The sequence below is a fragment of the Scleropages formosus genome, chromosome 17 (assembly GCF_900964775.1).
Source record: "Scleropages formosus chromosome 17, fSclFor1.1, whole genome shotgun sequence".
NCBI lineage: Eukaryota > Metazoa > Chordata > Actinopteri > Osteoglossiformes > Osteoglossidae > Scleropages > Scleropages formosus.
The window spans coordinates 3,326,835-3,352,684 of NC_041822.1; the positions used below are offsets into that span (position 1 = coordinate 3,326,835).

A 25,850-nucleotide genomic window follows, 5' to 3' on the forward strand; every position below is an offset into this window, starting at 1 on the left:
GTGCCTCACAGCACTCACTTTGATCCTTCCTTGCAAACATTCCCAACACCGGAGGTGGGTGTCCTACCATAGGAGGAAGCAATGACTGTTAGTCTTAGTTTCCCCTTTCTACGTGTTTTTTTTTTTTTTTTTTAAATATTTGTTGTCTTTTTAGTTATACATTGAAAGTTTTTCCTGTTATTCATAATAATGCTCTTACTTCCTTCACCAGCCCTTCAAGCCCCATTGCTCACTGCTGCTGCTCTAGTGGCAAAGTAAACTCACTGCAGACATGAAGAGCAAGACGAGCTATTGGATCTGACAGGCAGAAGAGGAGGTGGCCTGGCAACACATGCAGGTGGGGTTCACGGACTTGGGTGGAATGAGATCCAGGTCCTCGTCATCCGGTATTTCGTCTAGCCGGTAACCATCTTTCAGTAACTGGATATTCAAGTCCTGGTTGATCTGCTACAAGAATAAAGAAAAGTATATGTTTATATCATGAATTCTTTACCAACAAGATACAATTTAAAAGTAAAGTTCACTTTTTAGATTTGACCAAAGCAGAAATGGATTCAGCAATTAACTACACACACACACACACACACACACACACACACATATATATATATATATATATATAAAATATTATGGGATGCTGAGACAAGAGACCACAGTTGAAGTTTTTTTTTTTCTTCTTCTTATGAATCCTTATTACAAAGACACAAGCTAAACAAGCTGTGCAGTTATACACATATGTATCTAATGTGTATATGAGGGGTATCAACCCTGTAAGTCTGCGGTAATTTTTCAATATTTGCCTGGCTAATAGCACAATGGTAACAAAGAATTAGTTTTGTAAGAGCTCAATGAATATAAGCTTGTAAGTAAGGACAGGGTCAAAGGAAAAAACTGCCACGTGTAAACAGCAGCACCAGGAATTTAGTTCAATATAAAGGAGAATTTCCATTATATTAATTTATTACATGTTTCTCTTCCCCAAACCAACAAGCAAAAATAATGATCTTTTAAATTGACTACAACTACAATTTTTTAAAGCATTTTAAAGGTCATGTTAAAAAGGTATCTGTTGTGACTAGAATTCCTTAACTACTATGTTATTTGTGAGTAATAAAAAGTAGTTGTCCTGCAAAATATGAACCGTTGCTGCTATAGTACCAGTCAGCATTGTCCTTATTTATAAAGGATCTAAATAACATAATTATTTTGAGTCTGAGTGAATGATGTTTATGGTTTAAGCAGTGGAATATGGTAACTTCATGTGCATTATCAATGTTTAGCCAGAATGTATAGGTACCTGGTCCCTCAGACATCTCACCTCGGCTGAGGAGTATCCTGAGGAGGAATATCGGGACATGTCAAAGTCGTCATCACTGGAAAAAAGAAAAATATAGCAGTGAAGCATAATCTTGTTCTTTGTCCATGACTAAGAGCTGCTGAAGCACAACATGTAGGGGATTCAAACTTAGGACTTACATTTACAATATTGACTAGTATTTAGTTGACACCTAAACTCAGTAAAATCATTCACCCAATGACATGGCAAAGTACACTTACACAAACACACACTGTGGGCAATGTAGTGTCACCAATGCACCTGAAACATGTTTTTGCACTGTGGCAGGAAACCAGAGCATCTGGAAGAAACCCATGCGAACATGGGGAGAATATACAAGCTCCACACAGACTGAGCTGGATTCAAACCCATGCCTGAATGCACAGTTTTCACATTGTGCAGAAGGACCTTGACTGACTCAGAATGCCAAAAATAGTTGCGTGCTATGGCACTACTTCTGATAATAATGGGATAGTACTGTAGCATACAGTAAAGATTAACAGTGTCAATGGGAGGAGACACACACACTTGCACCTATATTACTGCCATAGGAATCTCTAGGGAGATACTCAATCCTAGATCCTAACCCTTTGAGGATGATGACAACACAGAGCAGCTACTCAGACCTGGATTATAGATATTGGCTCCAAGCTCAATGATGAATGTATGTGTACAGAGATATAACGCTATCACACCTGTCTGTATCCAGGGCCACCAAAGGCTTCTCATCCGGGCTCTGGTCTAAAGAAGAATAGCCTTTATTGGGAACCACCAGCCTGTGTGAAGCAAGCAATAAGAACACAACAGAGATAAGTGAGAAAAGGGACATTGTTGAGGGAATGAATCTGATGAAAAAAAGCATCATAAGAGCTCAAAAGATAAAGGCTGGAATAATTCTACTTCAAAAAGTTTTTTTTTAAACTATTCTCCACACATAAATGTATGGAATGTTAAATCAGTGTTTTTATTTAGCTAATATGCAAAAAATATGGAAATTAAGCAAAACTTCTTGCGTTATACTCCAGCTTCATCAGTACATATGTAACACTGTTCCACTATACATTTACATCCTCGTGTAGCATTTCACACAGCCTGACATGCATTAACAACATTTAAATTTAGACAGACCCTACTTGTTTACTGTAAAAGCAGTAGTGATATGAAAGAAAACTGCAACCCCCCACCCCACATAGGTCTCACCGGGTTCTAGCCATAACATTGTTCTTCTTGGGCTGCTGGTTAACTGGACTACCCACATTTCCATTCTTCAGTGAGCCCTTCCTGGCCAGCTCTCTTTGTTTCTCTACCAACCAAAAGAAATGCTAATATTAGACAACATTCACCCTGTCTTCTCTTATCACTGCAACATTGTCCTAATACTGAAAAGAACATGGATTTACACTTTTAATGGGTGCATGCCTCTATCTGCCACAGAGTACAAAGCAATTTCAAAGCTCAATATATTCTACTTGAATAAAATTAAGTGAAAAAAATGTGACAAAGATGTTACATTTGCACACAGGAAGATGGAGTTATTACCCACGGACTTTTGCAGATGATATTTACTTCATTCATCCATATTCACTCTTCTAATTTCCAAAAGAGATATACACCCATTAAATGTGAAAATCTTGTTATTTTTAAATGACTCTGGCTTTGAAACATTTTCAAAAGACTTGCTTCTCTGAGGGGGGGGGGGGGATTTTCAACTGGAACACAAGTAGGAAAATGTGAGCAGATTCCATTGTTCTCCAGTTATGAAAGGATCATCAATGGATTGGGCAATACAGTTATTTTTTTTTATTTACACTACAGTAAAATATGACACCACATTCTCTCATCAATATCCTATTCTGAAGAACCTACACATTGCTGATCTCGTCGTTACAGGGACGGTTTTTGTCTCCAAAAGCAGCAGAATTGTCTGCCTTACTCCGCAACACCACAATGAGTTAAACCATCTTGAACAAACCTGAGCAAAAAGAAAATAAACCAACAGAACAAGCCAACAGCTTTGCCTCATCCTTCTGAAAGTGAAAAAAGGAAAATCTTTACCTTCCAAGACAACTTTTGCTCGAGGAACACAAGTTAGTCCATTTCTTGTCCAATATAAACCATATTAGTAAAACTAGGCCTGAAACACTTCATTACGTAACACCATTAATTAAAATCCTCTATCCAAATTTTCTGCCTTGAACAATAAGTCTGCCAACCACCACTGCAACTTGTGTGTACGCAGTTGTGTTCGCTTCTGTTGTGGTTGCAACCTTCTTGTGCATTCTGTCCTAGAAAACATACTCTGCAAGAACATACTTATGTAAGGCTTACATTACTCCTAAGATATACTTAAATTTCAGAACTACCAGTTATAATTTAAGCTGAGCTACTTTCTACTCAAAGTATACGTTGGAATTATAAAACAGGTAAAGCAATTGTTTATTTTAGTTTATTATGCCTTTGCTTTTGGTTGTACCTTGAAAGGTAAATTGAAATACATTTTTGGTTATTTATAGGATTTCAGTAAATATGTTTTGTTTGAAACTCATTGTAAATAATATGGCAGGTAATTGGTTTAGTTTGCACTTTACAGTTATGCTTTTATTATATTTACATACACCAATTAAACAATGAAATGTTAATTCTTATAAAATGAAATGTTAAGAAATTGTCCATTTTATGAGAGTTATCACAATTTTCCCCCAATTTACTTTTCAACTGGTGTCTAATAAATGTAATTTTATTATCCAAATACTCGATTAATAACCAGGATAATCAGTACAGCACTCAATTATTAAAATGTTCGATTGCTACAACCCTAAATAAAATTAAGCTACATACCTCACTACTATGAATACACACACACACACACTTTCTGAACCGCTTGTCCCATACAGGGTCGCGGGGAACCGGAGCCTACCCGGCAACACAGGGCGTAAGGCCAGAGGGGGGAGGGGACACACCCAGGACGGGATGCCAGTCCGCCGCAAGGCACCCCAAGCGGGACTCGAACCCCAGACCCACCGGAGAGCAGGACCCGGTCCAACCCACTGCGCCACCACGCCCCCCACTACTATGAATATGCAGAGAAAAATGGGGGAAAATATTTCTGAGCAAAAAAGGCTGAAATTAGACTGACTAACAGGCACTATATGATCCCCTGCCTAAGCCAAGCAAAGCTTAACCCTGTAGAATGGCTACTATTTCAAAGGGACGCCAAGAAGAAATTTAACGTGAGGAAGCGTCTGCATGTTATTATTCTGCTCTGCACAACTGCAGGAAACGGCTAAACAATTAAGCTGCTGCTGTGTAATCATGCTGGTGGATGTGACCAAATACATAAAATATAACTATAATACAGGGAAGTATTTTATCATGCGCTAATATTTAATCAGTGCCAATGTCTACTAAACAGGCTAGCATAATGAATCAGAATACAATGGAGAAAAGGCCTTGATGACATACAGTACATTTGTACTGTGTGTTACAAAATCAGACTTACAAACTTTCAAAGAAACAACCACTTCAGATTATTTTTAATTGCAGTTTATTAATGCAATTATCTTTTAAAGTTTCTCTATTGCAGAATTAATGTGGCCTGCATTTCTATATTTTGCCACTAGTGAGCAGTAAAAGAGGCTCAAGAGAGTGAGAGGAGGAAATGAGAAGGGCAGTATGTGGTTCACAGTGTCTGCTGGGGGTTTCCAGACAGTAATAAATACATGAAATGAAATCTATTTATTATAGTTTAATTTATTCATTTATCTATCATCTGCAAAAAACAAAATCAAATAAAGGTATGTCTGTATAATGCAGTTTAACAGGAAAAATGTGATTGCAAAGTTTTACAGTAAAGTTTCTATTAATTATATTATATACTATTGCCCAAAGTTTTTTTTTTTTTTTTTTAAACCTCACACGTGAATTAAGGATCACACTGTATTATTAAGCCTTTAGTGATTTTCTCATAGTGTGCACTTACAAAAGATTCCAGTTATAGACTGACCGTCCCAGCTGTGATCTTAAGTTGAGGTACAAGTTTAAATACAGTATGTCATAAGGTGTGCTATTCATCTAACATTGTAGCTACATTCTCTGTCCATGGTGCTGAAATAAAACAAAAGTTCTTACAAAGTGTTTAAGACATTCATTCCACAAAACACAAAAAAAAAAAAAAAAATCAAAGTAAGACATTAACAATTAAGTTTGTCAATGGAATTTACAAGACATTCAGAATATTGCACAAAAAAAAACTGCATTATCTTCATTCATTTAGCAGATGCTTTTCTCCAATTAACACTATGTAGTAGTGTCAACTCATACCTTAATCACCCAAGGTGACTTATGTTGCTAGAGATACTGCTTACGATGAGTTATTCATCCATCTATTAGTGAAACACGCTTCCTCTCTGTCACTCTCACACACTACAGGTGATTTTGGAGTCACCAATCCACCTGAACAGCATGTCTTAGAACTGTGGGATGAAACCCATGATATGACACTGGGAAAACATGCAAACAACACAGACTGAGCGGGGCTTGAACCCATGGCCTGTCACAGCACCTGGGAGCAGCGCGTATCTACGAGTATCTGTAGTTTTGCTTTTTTAATGTGTTAAGACAAAGTACAATTAAAGAGATAAAGTACAATTTTAATTATTGTGAAGATACAGTAAAATTAGGGGGCGTGGTGGCGCAGTGGGTTGGACTGGGTCCTGCTCTCCGGTGGGTCTGGGGTTCGAGTCCCGCTTGGGGTGCCTTGCGATGGACTGGCGTCTTGTCTTGGGTGCGTCCCCTCCCCCTCCAGCCTTACGCCCTGAGTTGCCGGGTTAGGCTCCAGTTCCCCGCGACCCCGTATGGGACAAGTGGTTCAGATGATGATGTGTGTGTGTGTGTGTGTGTGTGTGTACAGTAAAATTAGTTTCAAGGCCTGTTTACTGGTTATAAAATACTCACACTCATCTGCTTATTTAAACCATGCACGAAAATGTATGTATGTATGTATGTATGTATGGTATGGACTCTTACTGGGAAAAAAAATTTAGTGACTTTATCTCTTGACAGTTTAACCATCTCAGTCCAGGGTCCCACCCAGTAGTCACAGGGTATAAATATGTCCCAGGGGTAAACATTTAAGGTAAAATGAAATGCAAAGAGAAAAGAATCAGCCAATTTCATATAGAATTAGGATATTTTGAATTTGGCAGATACAACAGAAAAAAAATAAAGTTAGTGATAACTCAGATCCAGCACAGCAGGAAAACATTTCACAATCCATTAAAAGATGGGAACAGATGAAAATTGAAGACGACAGTGCTCTGGAAGAACTCACCAATCTTCATCTGGAGTGGGGATGGTTTATAGTTGATGGCCACAGACTCCCCCTCCCTGGTGTCTGAGTCACCTTCTGAGGTGGAGGACGTGGCTGGGTCCTGGATTCATACACAGAAAGCAAACAACAAATGGTTCCAAGAGGCCTACAGGCTACATACAAAAAAGACAAGAACATGGCGGTAGAAAAACAGAGAAGGAACGTAACTGTACTTACGTACAACAAATATTTCTGTTCAATTCCATTTAATCGTATTCCTGTATAAAATCTCAATAAAATATTGAAAAAAAATCTTTGTAGAACCACTAATTACTGCAGTTATGTCTATGCATACCCATGAGAATAACCCAAGACCAGATGTATAAGTACAGCAATTACTCCCTTTGAACACATTTGTATTTTAACTAATTCCATTCTGAAATGAAGAAAATCTATGTAAAATGTTTAAAAATATAATGTTACGTACAACTAAACCGGAAGCACAAGTCATACCATTATGACTTAGTTTATTTCTATCCAGCCACTGCAAGAAACAGCATGATGTTTTATTGTGTTTTATGTTCAGCTATCATAAATAAATAAATAAATAAATAAATAAATAAAATTTGCCTGTTGATCTCTAAACAGCAGTCCAACTCTCATAATTTGGGACAATACCACTGTTATACACATCAGGTCTCATATATTAAACCATTTGAATGCTGAAGCTTTTGCATGGGAGCAGATTGAAAGTTCCACTCACAGATGTTCCTCACAGTTGACTCCTTCCCACACCCCCTCCACCTCACACAGTGATAACTGTCTCCCTCTAATGCAAAGTAAACAGGTAGTGAGGGCCTGTGTCACAGCTTTTATCATTTACATCCTACTCAGCCTGATGAGCAACTAAGCATTACACAAAAACTACTCATCAAAATCACCTCTGCATGGTAATTTGTTGGACATGAATTCAGTGGCGCAGTAACAGATCACATGGATAGACAGAGTCTACTTAGATTTGCTTTTCATACATACAAGGCGAGAGGGTGGAGAAAATTCCGTTTCAGAAACACAGTTGTTTTTCTGGTTCACGTAACTCCTCTGCAGTATAGAGATGAGTGGATTAAAGCATGGTACAACAGAGAAAGTGTTTAATCTCAGTACTGTTGTTTTCGTATTCCTCTCTGAAGATCTATGCATTCCGCTGCTTTGAAACTGTTCCTCCACGTTCCTTTGTCTACGGTGATTCCCTACAGCTTGGCATAGAACAGTGATAATTCTTCTTGCCCGAGTCAGCCCAGTTCCCAAGTTCCCCTGCTGGGATCTCAGCCAACACCCTTCGGCTCCGGTGCTTCCAAAAACTGAGCTAAGGGGCTACGTCATCCTCCCAAGACAATGGTGAACCGTACTAGAAGAGAACAAAGCAACAATTCAGTACCCTTCCCTGGCTACTCATCAATATACTAATAGGAAACTGTGATGGAGCAACAGCAAAATGAGTCTATTCACTCACTGTGACGCTGTACTTTTACACTGAGAATGCTTTTAAATCCATTTTAAGTTTTTTCTGTGACCAAATATATTTCGACTGTGTCCTGCATTATTCTGACATATTTTAAGTAGTTGCCTTCAGCATCAATTTGAAACCAATTTTCCTTTGCTCTGCTACAACTAACAGAACGTCGATGAGGAATTGACTGACTAAATAGTACATATTTATTCAGTTCTCATTTAACAGGGTCGTGCAACACCACCACCACAACAGTTTATGAAAATATACATCCTTTTGTCATGCAACAGCCCTATTATTCGGTACAATAGCATTTTTGCCCGTTATGCAGTAATTTAACTTAAACACCATGTGTTTTATTCTGTAAAAAGCTATGAGATGTCTTTGAGCAGTGTCATCTTGGCTATTTTCCTTCAGTTCATCATCATTTCCTCCATAACAATACCAAGTACAATACTTCCTACTTCCTGTCACACTGACAACCTCAGCCAATCACAACCACTAATCAGGGTAAACACGTAGTATAGTGAATAAATTCTAAGACTGGTCACCATGCAGCACTGCAGTAATTACAAGCCAAAGTTGTTTACTCCTTCAGCAGCAGCAGACAATGAACCTGATTGGAGCACATGTTAATCACAAGTGAAACAGCACATGCAGATTCATTAAGCTGATGAATTTTTCCAAAGCAGCTTAGAATGACAAACTATTTACAATGATTTATCTATTTATCCATCTGGGTAATTTTCCCTGTAGCAATTCAGACTAAGTACCTTGCTCAAGGGTATTACAAATAGAATAAGGATAAAATATGTTAGTAATGCTACACAGCAACTCTAACAGCATATCCACAGTGCACTTTGCAGATTGAAAGACATAGATGGTAATCTTGGAAATTTTCTATCAAACATCCATGATCCAAATTACCAAAATGTATCCATCCAGGTTGTAACCCTCCTCATGCCCAATGTTTCTTGGATAGTCTCCAGACCTCTGCAATGCACACTGAATAAGTGGTTATTGATAAGGAATGAGTATATAACATTAAAAAAAAACTATCTAGTAACAGTTTTTGTTACAAATATTATAAAATAAATTGGTGTTATCGTCACACATAAAAATACATTTTATTGTCGGTATATTGATTAATTTTAGGTGACATCTCTTTTATCCCAGGAAACTTTGTACCAAGTGAAATAACGGTAACTGAAACACAACGAGAATTCACCTACCGGACTGATTTTACTGAATTAATTAATCCCATTACATGAGGAACTGGTGTACTGTTTAAATTCCACTTCCTGACAGAGTACATTAGAACATGGTTCACTGGCTATATAAAATAATGCAGCACAGCTGTAGCTGATTTTATGTTCAGTTCCAGCCTCGTTTAATCTCTCTCACCCTGCAATTCTACAAAATCTTGTTCTCGTTTTCGCCTACCCCAGTGACCCAGTTCCCACCAAAAATCTCACACCACAGGTGGTTCTCTAAAGAGTTTGTGTGCAAACACATACAACAATATTAGTACATAGGAGAAAAATATCAGCATACTATTACTGAAATCACATTGCACAGGTTTACACAATTTTGTAGCTTACTGATTCAAATTACCCATCTATAAGGCAAGGAAGTTCTTTTTGTGTAGACTTCTCTTCCAGAACTTCAATTTGTAGCTAAAATGGTCAAAGTCCTGGGACTAATGGAAGAATTCATCATTAAGATCACAAGTAGATTAAAACTATTGAAAATATATTTTGCAATAACATCAGAAAATACTTCATTTACTCATATTACAAATGTGTTGTTGCAAACAGAATATATATATTTCTTTGATGGCAGAACAACATTAAATGTAAAGATCCATTTTAGGTCACAAACTGATAGTAAAAGGACCTATGGGACCTATGACTTCACATGAAAAACATGACTCAGGCATTTGAAATTCAAACCAAGTAGATGCAATACAACTTATTCAATATTTTAATGTTTCATTTTCCTTGCATAAGCAAAAAACCCCAAGCACCTCATAACACTATTTCTACTTTTCTATACATTCTCTCTATGTAGTATATTTACATTTACATTATGTGTTACAATGTGTTCATTACATTAGCAGAAAGAGACACATATGCAAATGCGTGACTCTAAGGTGCAGTTAGTTTCTTCTACCATATGAACCAATGTACATCACACGAGTAGCTGCATAAAACTAAGAATTGTGGATATTCTGATAATCACCTTCCCAGCAATTTTTTTTTGGAGATACATAAAAACATTTGCGTTACATTACAGGAGTAGCTGCGTAAAGGTTTGTCCAGGCATGATCTTAAAGTTATGGTGCAAAAAAGTTATAGTGCAATATTTGCACAAATGCTGTTGTTACTATGCTTAATAAAGCTATGCTTTAAAAAAAAAAAAAAAAAAAAACCACACACAGCTGCAATTGGTCATAGCTTTTCCCTGCCTGGTTAATACTACAGTTAATACAGCTGGTGCAATGGTAATATTACACTGGCAGCAAATTAACAGAAAATCACTCATAAGGCAGAGCTAGTTTCTTCCCACTAGAAACCATAACTAGCACTAAAAAAAATGCATAAAACACACAGAAAGTGGGTAGCAGCTGAGGGTATTATATTCACAGGATGAGACTTCTGATGGCTGCATAAACCATGGCTTTCCCACAGCTCCCCGGGGATCACGGGCCTGTGGCTGCTGGACCACGGAGCCAACATCCATAAGCCCAGAGAGACTGTGTTGCTTGATGCCAGGCTGCCAGTTGCCTCACCATGACTAGACAACCCTGGGATACCTGCAGCACGCAAGAGACTAATGATCCAGCTCCTCCACCCGTAGCATTTGGAACGAATCCCTCCTTTGTCTCCAACCATCCCAAACACACAACTAAACTGCTCAGAATCATTCAGAAACTGTCAAAGTATCCACAAGGGTCATTTGTCTTAATAATACTGACCCAACAGTTGTGCTCGTCAAAAAAAAGAAAAAGAAAAAATAAGCTGAGGTTGTTCTTTTGGTGATAACCTCTTGTGAGAGACAGCTATTATATTCATGTCCTTCTGCTTTCTTCCTCAAGGGAAACACTGACCTTGAAGGCTATCTACTTCTAAACAACTATTACAGTAAGACATAGCTGGAGGGCATACAGTATACACACTATATTTAAATGGGGTTTCAGGGTTTAAAAGAAAGGCCTTAATCTGTGTTAATGTTATTAGATGATACAGACACTACTGAACCAGTATCATACATATTGCCTTTTAAAATAATTTCTTCCTCAGCAGAATATCCCCCCTATAGTCATTGCAGCTCTGCAGAACCACCATATGTAGAATTTGACAGTCATGCTCACTCTCAAAGTCATCAGTAAGTCAATGGTTGGAAAATGTTTTTTGGAAAAGCAGAAATCCCCATGCAAGGAAATGGGAAATGAAGCAAGTATGTTGACGGAGTTCACTATTTATCCCAGCATGTAAAGAATAGCTTCAAAGGGAAACACAGAGATACTTAAAGCACACTTTTATTTAAGCAGTCTACATCCTTAGTCACTTTGATGCTTGAGCATGCAATATGGAAGCTGGAGAGTTACAGAATTCACAGTGAAAATTGGAAGAAGTTAGACAGCAAAGGCCCTGCTTAACTTGTAAGATTGGTGTTTCAAGTCAAGTTAAATAACATGCACACATGAGTGCGCCCTCATTTAAAACTTCCCATACTACAATTAGGATTAAAGTTGAGACCATAACCATCTAAGCAAAGGCACAGACTCCTAATTTAGTCAGACTGCAATAGCTCAATCCAAAAGCACTTTGAGATGTAATGACACTTTTTCTAAGAGTATTACCACTACCTTCTGAAATGACACTGTCTTAAGAAACGTACTTACAGCCTCTGCATGCTGAGTCACTGCTGAAGCAGCAGAAACACGTCTTCATTTTAATGGACCCTTTTGCCTAAACACCAGGCAATGTCAGCAGTACAGTTGGTGAAGCAAACCTAAACAGGACACTAGTCACACAAAAGTGATGCCTTTCTACGCCTGTCGTGTGTGTTTAAAATAAATTTAATAAATTAATGTTTTAAACACAATCCAGGCTGAGTCTGCTTCCAAATCCAGAATAATATTCTTATTCCAAACTCATGTTTTAATAAAGTCACAGAGTTAGGGTAAAAAGTACAATCAAAAAGTATCTGGCCCACTACTGCAAGCTATGTTTTATAAGGATCCTTTGCCTAACAGCTCTGCATTCAGTTCTTACTCCAAATTCAAAAGATCCTTTTAGTATTTTGGAAGAATTATTTAAAGTGCTTTTCAACAGCAGGTGTCAGATAGATAAATGTACTTAATTTCACAGAATGAATCAATTTGCATGATAAAGCTTTGGAACTCCCATCTGCAATACACCAGCTGTGACTGGGATGGCAGTGGGTTAGGGAAGAGTGATCTACACAAAACTAACAAATTGTATAAAGAACTTTGAAAGTTACACAATTATGCGCACTTTTCTTTCTCTTTTTTTTTTTAAAAACTCTGGTGGGGACATTTTGAACATACATTGATAAACAGAGCCAGAATTTAAAAATGTGCAATAAAAAATTCCGATATTGAAGTCTATACATGACTGTAATCATTCACAAGTTTCCACCCAATAACATTACCAGTGTGGCAGAAACAATACATATAAATACAAATAAATCTGAGCATCAGTAACATTTTTACTTGGTGGCATAATGTTGCAATGGGTAGTGCTGCACCCTAACAAAACCTAGGCTGTTTGGACATAGGTTCAAATCTGGCTCAGTCTGCGTGGAGTTTGTATAGGTGGGTGGGTGTGGTGTGTGTGTGTGTGTGTGTGTGTGTGTGTGTGTGTGTGTGTGTGTGTGTGTGTGTGTGTGTGTGTGTGTGTGGCTGCTTGGTAACAGACTGGTGTCCCGTTCAGGGTCTACCCCCTCAGCTTTGTTCCCTTTTGTTACTGAAACAATGCACGATAAGTACTGTGCTTTAATAGAGGTTAAAACAGCAGTACTGAGGAAGGTGACTTGAACCAGAGGACTTAAGGTTTTAAGCTCATGTCTATAACAACTATGCCATCTTCTCTAAGCTGCTGATATGTTACAATTTTTCCTCGATCGATTTGACACATTACTCCAAACTCCAGTCACCGCTCTCAAAACAATTAACCCAGCCATCTGAACACTTCATTCATTGTCCTAAATAGATTATAAGTTGTTGTCCATCTCATACTACTTTCAATTGACATTCATACTTTTCCCAAACACTGTGCACAAAATTCTGCAATGTTTGCACAACAGTTCATACAGCCAACCAGAACTGTAATATATCAGGGAAAAAAGCAATTGCATGTCTTTCATTGGTTTAACACAAATCACAAACATTTATGTACCATTTTGCTAAACACAACAAGCAAAAATCTGTCATTTGTTCAATGCTCAGTTACACATGGAATGTTCTCAATGAGCCCCAAATTGATATCTGCTGATTTAGTAATACACACAACACAGGAAATGTAAATTTCCTAATTGATTACACAGTTATCACAATTCCTACAACTATAAAAGGAGAAAAGAAAAAAGACAAAGAACAAGAATGAGAAGGGGAAAAGGTAGACATGTAAGAGTGAGAGGTGGTGGAGAAGGTAGAGGAAGATGAAGAGTGGAAGAGGTAGAGGGAGATGAGGCGAGGATGTAGGAAGAAGAGTAGAGGGAGAAGAGATGGAGTGCAATGGTGTAGTGGAAAGAGCAAGAGAAGAAAATGTAACAAGACATGAGCAGAGAGGAAGGAGACAGCAGGATGGAAGAGGAGGGAGGAGATACAGAAAGATAGGGTACAGACGGGTTTCAAATGAAATGAGGGCCACCCTAATTGACCATGTCATAAATCGTGGTCTCTCCTTCAGCGAAGCTGGGCAGAGAGTTCAGCCCAACATAAACAGATCCACAGTGGCTTCAATTATCCTCACATTTCAGAGTGAAAAGTGGTAAGTAACCATACCGTTGTACTGCTATGGTTAGACTCTAGTACTCTAGTTCTCTACAATAAATGTTCGTACTCATCCAAACATTTGTCAGAATGGAAGTTTGACAACATTCAGGGGGACGAACAAGACTCTTTTCAATTGAACAAGAGCATGCCATTGTTGACATGGTGGTCCAGAACAACACCATCCACCTCAAAGCAAAGAATAATACAGGACAACCAAGTATTCCAGAATATTCAGCAATGTAGTCTTGCCACAGTTGATCGTGTTGTAAGAAGAAATGCCATCCGGATGAAGCAGGTATACAAAGTGCCCTTTGAGAGGAACTCTATCAGAATAAAGGAGTTTCAATTCCAGTTTGTTCAAGTACGTGTAAGCCACACAATTACTGCACTTTTACCGTAAATACAAAGATATTGTCTATATACTATTCCACTGTAAGTAGAAAAATTCGGACATCTCTGGGCAAAGTGCTGTGTCAAAGGGGGAACCCAGACTGTTCTGCAACAGTTACAGTATAAACTTTGCAATCAATGGCATTACTTTAAAAAAAAAAACACTAACTTATCGTACCCTGTGTTCTTACTCTAGAGGATTTTGGAGTTGGATAGCAGTGCTACTCATTTTGAGTAGCAGTATATTGATGAAGCTGGCTTCAATCTTAACAAAAAAAGGAGAAGAGGGAGGAATGTGATTAGCCATCGTGCCACAGTCAATGTCCTTGGACAGCGGGGAGGCAACATCACCATGTCTGCCGCAATTTCAACTAATGGTGTTGTGGCACAGAATGCTGTCTTGGGGCCATACAGCACCAAAAGGATACAAATTTTTTGAACTCCCTCAATGAAATCCTCTTCCCGCAGGTTGACCAGAAGCAAATGGATCAAGATTTTGTAGTTGTTTGGGACAATGTGCCATTATACCATTCGGCACTGGTGCGGGAGTGGTTTGAGCATCACCCCCATTTCAGGATGGTGTTCCTTCCACCATATTCTCTTTTCCTGAATTCAACTGAGGAGTTGTTCTCCTGTTGGAGATGGAAAGTGTATGATCAAACCTTACAGTCTTCTTCAAGCAATGGAAGAGGCCTGTGGAGATGTTGAGGCAGTAGCTTCTGTTATACAACAGAACTCTTCAGTAGAGGACTTCATGATAAACGTGTATTGCATTCATGTATTTGTACGTCAGACTACGTTATACAATCAATACACACAATTGTACGTTTGATGTTAGTATTTAATTTTAGTAAATGAATTAGTAGAAGAAAAGGCAGTACTTCTTTATGCAGTGGAAGTGAACTGTTTGGTCAAGGTAAGTGTGTTTAGTTGGCTGTTTTAATTGTTTTGAGAGCAATTACATTCATTTGGAGAAACGTGTCAAAATGACTGAAAAACTAAGTGTTCTTAGTGGAAATGCTTTAATGTGATTAACATAAGTTTCTACTCTTCAGATATGTTTATTAGTAGAATAAGTATGCTGAAGTAGGGATAGCTGTTAAAGTTTGTTCATAAACCCAAGGTGCCATTTGTTAGTTATGGTATATAAAGTCTTTTTCAGCATGTTTAGGAATAACTCTTTCAGAAAGTTACTTATATAATGATTTTATTTGGTTTGCATTCTTAAATGTAATTTATTTCTTGCTGAACTGAGAAATCAAGCTACCATACAGCAACATTGCCATTATTACCTGTAAACTGAATTAGAATTCTTATTTAATCTAAAATGCCCAGTAGGAGTGGGCAGCCACTGGCACTTGGACCCCCAGAGGTTTTTTTGCTCCTTCAAATTTCAGTAGGGAGTTTTTTGCTCCTTTCCTCCATGGCCAGTAGGTATACCTATAGCTTTATAAAAGCAATGAAACTATTATGCTAGTTCTGTAGTCCACCGTCTTCTTTTTTTCTTTGCCTTATGCCCGTGTTCAAGTGCTCTGTGTCACTGCGTGAGAAGAGCACTCTATAAAAATAAACTGTATTGTGACTTCAGTCTGTTCATTTTTGTCTGTGTATAAACATTTCTCAAATGTCACAAGGCTCAGAGATATGTACACATGTTGCATTCACATCTAAAAATACAGAGTGAAGACAAAATAAACATGACTAAAACGTGACCAATACAATTTCTGATTAAGACTAAAATGTGTGCTGGCAATATGACTAATATCTGACTAACCTTAAAACTACATCAAAACATAATTACAAAATCAACATGACAGTGAATTTAAAAATACGTTTTTTGGAATCTCCTGTGTGAAAAACAATGAAATACTGTGAAATCATTTTAGCTGACCAATAAACATGCCACCTACTATTTTAATAAGAAAAATATTGAATGATAGCATGCCATAAGACCAAAAACTGACAGGGAAAAAAAAAAATTGGAAATACTAAATAGCATTTCATAAAAGCTGTTTTCAGTTTCCATGGACATACAGTTGATATTAAGATACAACTTTTTGAGTAATAAACTTTGCCAATAGAAAGGTTTTCACAATGTATTTAGTATTTATTTTTCCTCAAAAGAAAGTGCAGACACACCCAATTCAAATCATGTGCCAAAGCATCGCTCAATGCCCCTGCAGACAGTAACTGTGAATACTAAGTTTTTCAGAAATTTTAGGAACTGCTTGCTATTCAAAGAGTGGAGCACTTACTAACAAAAAGTGGAAAAGGTGAAGTAGTCAAGAGAACGTGAACAAGTTGTAGATGATTCTGTGCTTCGACATCTACCAGTTTTGAGACATCAGCGACGTGCCACCTCTCAACGACCCCCCACCTCCACGTAATACTGCCGGCTTGGTATTGATGCGCAGTCGTGGTCTGCTCTCATAGGCAAATAACATACAACTTAACATTTTTAAAAATGTAAAAGTATGCCATTATGTCTTATGTTTGTAACTAATATTAGTGACTTTCATGTGATGGCTTTTTTATTTCTTTAAAAAAAAAAAAAAAGAGGAAACAAGCGCCATCATTATATTTTAACTCTGGAACACAGCACTTGGGTTTTGCGAGGGGACTCAGAACACCTAGATGTGTGAACACAGTGTCCAGCTGACCAGAAAGAGGAGTGGGGGTAGGTGAGAGAATGGATGGATGGATGGATCCACCTTGTTCCCATCCAAAAAAAAAAAAACCCTGCTGTTGCTGCCCACCCCACACAGTTGTCAGGATTCTTGATTTATATCACATCTATTAATTTATTTATTCGCTCAAAAATATAAAAAACATTACAGGAGTGGGGCACTCCGTGTCACATGTGACTTAAGAACTTTGAATAAGGAACCAGCTCTTGGTCACAGTTAAGTTCGTAAATTAGCAAACAACTGTACACTGATTCCTCATAACATAAAATGTGCCCCCAATAAAAGTGGCTAGAAGCTGATGAACTTCAGTCAAGTCTATGTGATGAATCATTAAAACAATCAGAATTTAATAGAAACTAGTGGAGATACTGTATTTGTTATTTTCTGTCATTTTAAAATAGTCTTAATTTTAAATGTTACTTTGAAGTTAATTTAAAAAAAAAATGTGCCATGTACTAGTTAGGGTGTACCATGTCTCACACATTAAACTTCCAGGATAGATTCCAAACCGCTGGAAACCCTACAATTGCACAAGCAGTTTTTAACAGACAGATCCATAGAAGTCTCAGTGAGAATTTTTATTTGATACAGCTTCATCTACATGTATGTACTAGAAGTAACACAGCTAATCTCAAACATGTGGAATGCTTTATAAACACTGGTTTTGTTGAACACATTAAAAAAACCTCTGGACACTGTTGACATGTTTTTAGGCTTTATCTATTTAGAGCAGGTTTGCTATTGTTATTTGCCAAGTTTTATTAATAGTATACGTTGTGCTTGTTGAAAAATTTCAAAGTACGTGCAGAAAAATATATTAATAGAAGACAAAATAAGTCTCTGGGCACTCATTACATTTCATCTTCTAACCAGAATTTATATAACTTTTATTCGGTATCTTCTGGTGAAGAATGAAACGGCATTAAATTAGTTAACACAACTGCATTGTTTTCTATGGTAATAATGTCAAGAAATGTACCAGTGTTATAGAAAGGATTTCTTGCAGCAAGAGAGTCCAGTATGGCAAGACAAGTGTCTGGGTCAACTCTCACAGCATTTATAGTAAAGAAATCCTGCTCTGAGGTACAGAATGTTATATTCATTAGCAGTATTGAGTGTAAGCCTTAAATATTTAAAAAAAAAACCACACCCATAATTTGTTGTTAATTATGTAACTATACATTCTTTGCACTCCATTCATGCATAAATGAAAGGAACAAAATATTACAATTATAGGATGTCCACATAGGAAGCTTTACAAGCAAAGGAAATTTCTCGTCAAGATTTAATATACAGGGTGAAGCCTACCGTAATATTAAAACCATGTACATTTGAACATATTACACACCATGTGAAAAGCTCTGCACCAGGATATACATACACCAAAAGGGAGATTTTTTTAAAAAAAAAAAAAAAAAACCAAGTTTCATGCATAACAGCACATTCAGTAAATATTAGTTGGGTGAGACAGGTGCTCAGATTCAGTTTTTAGATTTCAGATATATTCCGCTTCCAATACTAGAAGGGAATCTATCAACTCAAAGATACTGGAAAGCTCATTTATTATTAATAGGGTGAGTATAAATAAGACAATAATGCTTAATCAGTGTATTCATAAGAAGGTACAAAAGAACTTCAGGCAAACTGCTCAGGTACAGTAGATTGTGAAAAATTAGAGGTAATCATACATGCAAAATGCAAATCAAATCAGCCCAAAATTTAGTGCCTTTTGGAATGATGTTTCATGTGGAATTGAACCGTTATTGCCTATAGCGCACGACCAGACTTTTGGCACCTCCCTGTAAAGACTAATGAGATTCAAGCAGGAGATTACAATGAATCAAATAACCTCCCTTACAAGTTAACCACATGCAGGGTGGAAAATTAAAAAAGTGCACAAAAAAAAATTGACAGAAACACACACACACACACACACACACACACACACACAACCTAATTCACATAATAAACACCAAAGGGGCAGCTAGTGGTAGCTGCTGCCTTTGAACCCACAGGTTTAAATCTCACCTCCAGCTCTAGTAACCTTGAGCAAGGTACTTACCCTAAACTACTGCAGTAAAAGTGCCCAGCTGTACAAACAGATACACGATTGTAGGAAAGCTTTAAAAAGCTTCAAATTTAAGATTTAAAGGCTTAAAATCCTAAATCGCTATGGAGGTGTCAGCTAAATGAATAAACGGAAAGTGACCTTCATAAAAGCATACAATGTGTCCATCTGAGATTTGTTGTAGTTACCCTTCACAAGTACTTAGTCAAGAGAAAGAGTTGTTTTTATATGTGTACTGTATGTGGTAATACTCATTTTTCTTAGATCACCTCTATTTTTGAAAGAATCTTATTTTAAAAGCAAGTGCTTATTGTAATTGTTCCTCAGTACCAACCACACTCATCAATGGAAGGGCCTATTTTAATGTTTTAAATAAATATATCTATGTGGATCAACATGACCAAGTAACAGCAAAATAAGCATGAATGGCTGCATGACATGGAGCAACGAGTTACTGCAATTTAGCTTCGTCCACGGCGACTTACAATTGACAATCCAGAATGATTGACCTCTTTATATCGGGGTATCCTTACCGTGGCAAAGCAGGGTAAACAGGGTGGTCGATGGCACTAAAGCAGAAGCGGGATTCGAAGCCACAACCTTCAGATTACACTGACCACAAGGCTACACGACGAGCAGCGGCCCCGATTTCGATGACAGCGAATAAAAAGGGTGGCGGAGGCCTCCTTCTTCCAGCTGTATGACGATAACGGGCAGGAATCCAGGCCTAAAACGGGTCGAACCCACAGCCACCAACACTCACTCAGCACATGATCCACAGGACCAGGCGGCCACCACATTGATTCACACACAGCAACACGCGACACAGCGAATTTCACTGGAGATGATGAAATCGGGTGCGTTCGGCTCGGACCGACGCTGTGCGCCCGAGGAAAAACAGAACGTGAAGAGGAAGGAAGACTGGAGCGCTTCCCTCCGCACCATGAATGAAGTACAATATGAATATCCAGCGGCAGAGGCGAGATCGCGAGGCCGGCGAAGCCCCCCGCCCCTCCCCGCTGCGCCGATCAGAGCTGAGTGCGCTCGCGCTCCAGCACGCGCTCCAGCAGGCCGCGGCCCCGCCGTCCTTTCGAGAAGCGGCGCGCGGACGCCAACGAGCAACCGCGTCAGTACGGACAGCGAACGCAGCGAGCGGGTTCGCCGCCGCCCAGTGCAACACACTGACACACGCGGCCCCGCAGCTTAGCTGTCGCAAATAAAATGACACGAAAACACGTACGGGAGGTGTGGAAAGGCAGACGGGCCGTTCTCCGCTGAAATGCTCTGTGTGAAATGCTGCAGTCGGCGGCGGCGGCACCGGGCTGCGCACTAATCCGGGAGACATGAAGTTCACGTCCGCGCGCAGTTATCTTACATCACCGGGGGGGGGATTTCGATGCTCTTTCCACTATTACATTCGGCATTTTACCGTGCGTGCACATCGACGAGCACACGACGACACGGCTGTTCATGAGCAACGACAACGAATTCTGTCATTACAACAACGTCTCGTCGCAGCTATTGTTTTTTATTTGTCGCTGTATGAAAACAGCCAGTGAGTGACATGATTTTCCTGAGGGGGGCACTTCTCCTCCTGTGTGTCGCGTCTACAAACAAACGCACGTCGCGTACAGACGAACAAGCATTATGATAATCTACGCTGTGGAAAAACGCGATGCCGTGTGTGTGTATCTTTCATCGCGGCGCGCATCATCATGGTGGAGCGCCGGTGTCCCACACTCACCAAGGGCTGCATCTCCGGGTGGACCGTCGGCACCTGGAACCTGTCCATTTCCTCCATCATTCTGGCGGCTCCTTCCTTCGCGTCTTCCTTCGTCTTCCACGAGTTACTTGAGGACTGCGCTTTTCGCTCAGCAGCTGTGTTCACACACTCACCCGGTCACCACATACGGGAGTTACATATAGGTGCAGCTGTTGTGTGTCTAATTCCCGACTGTTTTCTGCTTCATTCTACCGCGGGAGGCAGCGGCTCGCCAGCAGTGAGTCAATGTCCCACTTCCGGGTCCGGGATCTCGAGCGCAGCCCGCGCGAGCCGCTCCTTCCACCGCACAAAGACACTACTGTCGCGAATCGCAGTTCCCATCTGAACATCCGGCCCGCGCGACGCCGCTACTGTTATTATTCGCGGAAACATCGCAACCAAAACCGTGCTGTTACTAACAGCAATTCACATTTCAGTTTATAATACCACCTATCATTTTCACCCATTACTCTTACTTGTAATATTTCAGTTTGTTGCCTTGCACGTGTAATTCTCCTACAGCATCCGTCAAATCAAATGGAAACACGCAACCATAAGTAATAATATAAGTAATTATAGTACGACTGAATGCAGCTGCATAGAAAACCAAACAGTTACTAATAATGATTCGTAATTTAAAAATAAATCATAATTTAACAGATTTAAGGTACCACCGCTCCTTATTTTGCACAAAAAATACAATAACCACAACAAAATATTATTGTGTCACTCAACTGAATACATTGTTCTCAACTATTTTTTTCCCGTATTTGAACTTTTCAATGTCCAGTTATTATAAGTTTTGTTATAAGCATATTGTTCAATTTGCCTTCACAATGTGATTCAATATTAAATACTAAATATTAAATAGTACCAGGTTTTAATAGTTGATGCAGAGAAACAAGACAAATGATAGTCAGATTTTTTTCTCATTTTTAATATTAATTGTCTTTACATGCATTTCTGTCAAATTCACTGTGTTCACACATTTAAATGTGCCATCAAGTTCAGTTATAAGACAGTATGTCTGATGGTGACATTGCTAGTTTGTTAGTTAGCCTTTGACAATGGCATCTTCAAAAAGAATAACAATATAACAATAGCCGCACGTAAAGAATATACATCGCAAAGTTTCAGGTTGCCTATAATATATTTGTAGCGTCCACCTATAACTCACATTGCTCTCTTCCCAGCTCCTGGTCCGGTCCACTCTGGTCATCTGACCTCTGCCATCAAGTTTCTTTTAACCAATCAAAAATGCCACTGTGTGAATTGTGTTTGACCTCCCTGAATATTCTCATGTGTCCCTACACTGGTCTCCGTCCACCGGCTTTATGAATCTGCCCGCATCAACTCCACCACCCAGATACCTACAAGACATGTTTAATCCCTACGACGTCTCAGCAAGATCACTTCGCTTCTCCACCTCTGGCTGGGGTTCAAAACCGAAGGTTCGTACGTGTTCGGTTTTGGCACCCATGTAGTGGAAAGAACTTCTATCCTTCAGAACTGCTGAATGGTTATCAGCATTCAGCAGTTCTGAGGGACAGAGGGAGTTCTTTCTATCACTTTCGGACCTGTTTCTCTCCTGACAGCTACATAAATTTGCCCAGCAACATTCGGAGTGATAATCTACTGTATATATTTGCTATGCAATTCTGAGTTGAAAAGGAAGCTGCTTGAGGAATGTGTATCAGCAAAATGGTGGTTTTCTTAGACAAAACGTACTGTACAGTTGCGCAGTGGGTAACACTGGTGCTCGTGGGCTGAGGATTCAGATGTGGGTTGAAATCCCGCTCAGTCCATGTGGAGCATTTTCTTCCTGTATTCTTTTGGGCTTCCTGTAATAGTGCGGTGTGTTTCGGGTGTATTGGTTATTCTGAACTGCCGTTAGTGTGTATACGTGTGAGTGAATGAGTGTGTGCAATTGTTCTGGGATGGACTTGGGTTCGGTGTCGGTTGCATCCTGCCTGGCGTCCTATGCTTCCACGACAGACCACCATGACCCTTATTGGAGAAATGGTTACTCAGTGGAAGGGTGGATGGAAGATACACTTTAATAATTGTGAGAGGCATGGTGGCACAGCAAGTAGTGCCGCTGTCTCACAGTGCCTGGGTGGTGTAAGAGGATATGGGTTTGATCCCCGCTTAGTCTGTGTGGAGTTTGCATGTTTGCCTTGCGTCTGTGTGGGTTTACTCTGGGTGCTATGGTTTCCTCTCACAGTCCAAAGACATACTGTTCAGGTTCCCCATAGTGTGTGAGTGACAGAGAGAGAGAGTGTGTGTGTTCCACTGATGTATGGATGAGTGACCCAGTGTAAGTAGAGTATCTAGCAGTGTAAGTCACCGTGGTGAATAAGGCATGTGGCCTCATAACACTATGTAGAGTTGATTAGAAGTCTCGTTAATCAATTAATAAATAAGTGTAATAACTGAATGTCTGTATTTGAACCACTTTGTCTGCTTTCAAATACACTTTTGGACACTCGTTGTTGTACATCACCTAAAATTTACATTAAAGTCTTTACATCGAGTGTAACAAAGTGCTGCAGGTTGACTGTCTGAAAGAGCAGCTGAGAGTTATTGTTAGTTCTTTTCCATGACCATTTCAGGGTGAGAGGTTCAACTTTCACACTGCGCTTTCTGACTACAGTCTTCTCTGACTCAGTTATAGTAATCGCTGCAAAAAAATTCAATGCCTCTTTACATTTATTTAGCAGAGAATTTTCTCCAAAGCAACTTCCAACCAACTCTATGTAGTGTTATCAGCCCACACACCTTATTCACCAAGGGTCACTCATCCATGCATCAGTGGAACACACTCTCTCTGTCACTCACACACTATGGGGGAACCTGAACAACATCTCTTTGGACTGTGGGAGGAAACCAGAGCACCCAGAGGAAACCCACATATACAGAACATGCAAACTCCATGCAGACTGAGCGGGGATCGAACCCACGTCCTCTCACACCACCCAGGCGCTGTGAGACAGCAGCTGTAACTGCTGTGCAAGATGAAAATGCTGTTATTTAGCTTAAGAAGGAGAAGGCTGGTTTCAAAATCCAGTCAATCTGACAGTAGCATCCTGAAAGTAACATGGCCCCAGTTTCCTGAATCACTAGTAGAAAAATGTCTCCATCATTTTAATGAGATTTTTCTCCCACCACTTTGTAGACCACCGCACTCCCCAAGGCAATAAATATCCCCTGCAACTTTTAAAAACCTTATTATGCCATTGATATCTAAAGCTGTCCAAAAGTGATCTCCCAGAACGCTGAAAGACTTTCAGCAAATCTTCCAAGAAAAGTGAGCAAAACTGTAACATTCTTTGAAATATCTTTGCATCACCAAAATGTGCAGAGCTCGTAGTCTTACATATAAACTCCTTGACAGCGTAAATGCTTTCAAAGATGCTTCAGCTAAATGGCATCAGGATATTTAAACAAGTTACAGTATATATAAGTAAATACCATTTTTTCTTCTTACAAAATCAGCTTGACATCATAAAATAGTCACAAAATTTCTTTAGGGTGCTGAGATTTCTTTTTTTTTTTTTTGCTGAGATTATGTCTTAGTAATTAAATGTAAAATAATGATGAAAGTCTCCGTTGTATTTGTTTTTTTTTTTTTAGGAACCAAGAGCCTTGAACTTTAATATTAGGAAGCGCTTTTAAGATTTTTTTGTCATCTGCTTCTCTCTGTCTGGTGTAAATCCTTATATTCCTGTGACGTTATCCACGTAAGCAAGAAAACCAAACTGCATTTGTTTCCCTTCCTGGAAGATCTCATTTTGAACTATGATCAGTATTTGTTATTAGGGTTTTTATGGGGTACGTTGTTCTACTTTTTTAAGAAACGACTTTGGGGGTCCTTTACTTAATGTGAATATTGTTTATAATTAATGATCATTGGTAGTAGGTGTTTTAGTGTTTCACTGGACTTGGACTTGATGTTGTAACCCACACCTGAGAGTTTTCCTTGAACTGCTCCAATAAAATATTGTTCATTGTCTGTTTGTATGAATGTGTAAAAATGTCAGCTAGTACTAGCTGAGAAAACAGCCTCGCTAAACTCAAAGTATTGAATATATTTTAAGAACATTCCTATCTTCTCTATGTTATTTCTTCACGTTAAATCATCAAAACCAGCTGTCCTGTTAAAAATAAAGTTTGAATGCAGACAAAGCTCATCTGACATTCATTAAAGGAAGTTGCTGTATTCAGCATTTTTCAGTACAATTATTCCACTGCGCTGTGATTTTATGTCATTTAACACCGTTGTCATTTTTCATGACTTTAATACCACGGCAAGACTGTCACTGATCAGCTGAGAGACGCCCATTCTATTTACGATATTTCAGCTTTAAGAGGAGTTTCATTTAGTACTGCTACTTCAGCCTACATTTACATTTATTTAGCAGATGCTTTTTTCCAAAGCGACTTCCAATGAACTCTATGTAGTGTTACCAGCCCACACACCTTAGTCACCGTGGTGACTTACACTGCTAGATACACTACTTACAATGAGCCACTCATCCATACATCAGTGGAACACACACACACTCTCTCTGTCACTCACACACTATGGGGGAACCTGAACAACATGTCTTTGGACTGTGGGAGGAAACCAGAGCACCCGGAGGAAACCCACACAGACATGGGGAGAACATGCAGACTCCACACAGACTGAGTGGGGATCAAACCCACATCCTCTTACACCACCAAGGCACTGTGAGACAGCAGCGGTACTCAATGTACCACTGT

The 25,850-nt window shown here is 39.1% G+C and overlaps 1 protein-coding gene across 4 annotated transcripts; it reads right to left on the reverse strand.

The window, feature by feature from the left end:
• Positions 1 to 115: 115 nt before the first annotated feature.
• Positions 116 to 21,375, reverse strand: fam219ab (family with sequence similarity 219 member Ab). Of its 4 annotated transcripts, none has more exons than XM_018760111.2 (6): positions 21,069 to 21,375; positions 6,666 to 6,765; positions 2,537 to 2,639; positions 2,032 to 2,112; positions 1,319 to 1,373; positions 116 to 447 (listed from the first exon to the last, which is right to left on the reverse strand). In XM_018760111.2, exons 1-6 carry the CDS (start codon positions 21,126 to 21,128, stop codon positions 289 to 291), a joined length of 558 nt encoding a protein of 185 aa, XP_018615627.1. In that variant the 5' UTR covers positions 21,129 to 21,375; the 3' UTR covers positions 116 to 288. The 4 variants fall into 4 exon arrangements, with proteins under 4 accessions (XP_018615627.1, XP_018615626.1, XP_018615623.1 ...); XM_018760110.2 differs by having other exon boundaries at positions 1,298 to 1,373; XM_018760107.2 differs by lacking the exon at positions 21,069 to 21,375 and adding an exon at positions 20,565 to 20,794 and having other exon boundaries at positions 1,298 to 1,373.
• Between the last annotated feature and the right edge of the window lie 4,475 nt (positions 21,376 to 25,850).

Excerpts from the sequence above, each read along its gene's own strand:
- fam219ab (XM_018760107.2), bottom strand. The coding sequence starts at position 20,669 with ATGTCTCCCGGATTAGTGCGCAGCCCGGTGCCGCCGCCGCCGACTGCA. Across the intron at positions 6,766-20,564 it reads TCTGCCTTTCCACACCTCCC|GACCCAGCCACGTCCTCCAC; the intron begins GTACGTGTTTTC and ends GTATGAATCCAG. Across the intron at positions 448-1,297 it reads TGAGATGTCTGAGGGACCAG|CAGATCAACCAGGACTTGAA; the intron begins GTACCTATACAT and ends TTATTCTTGTAG.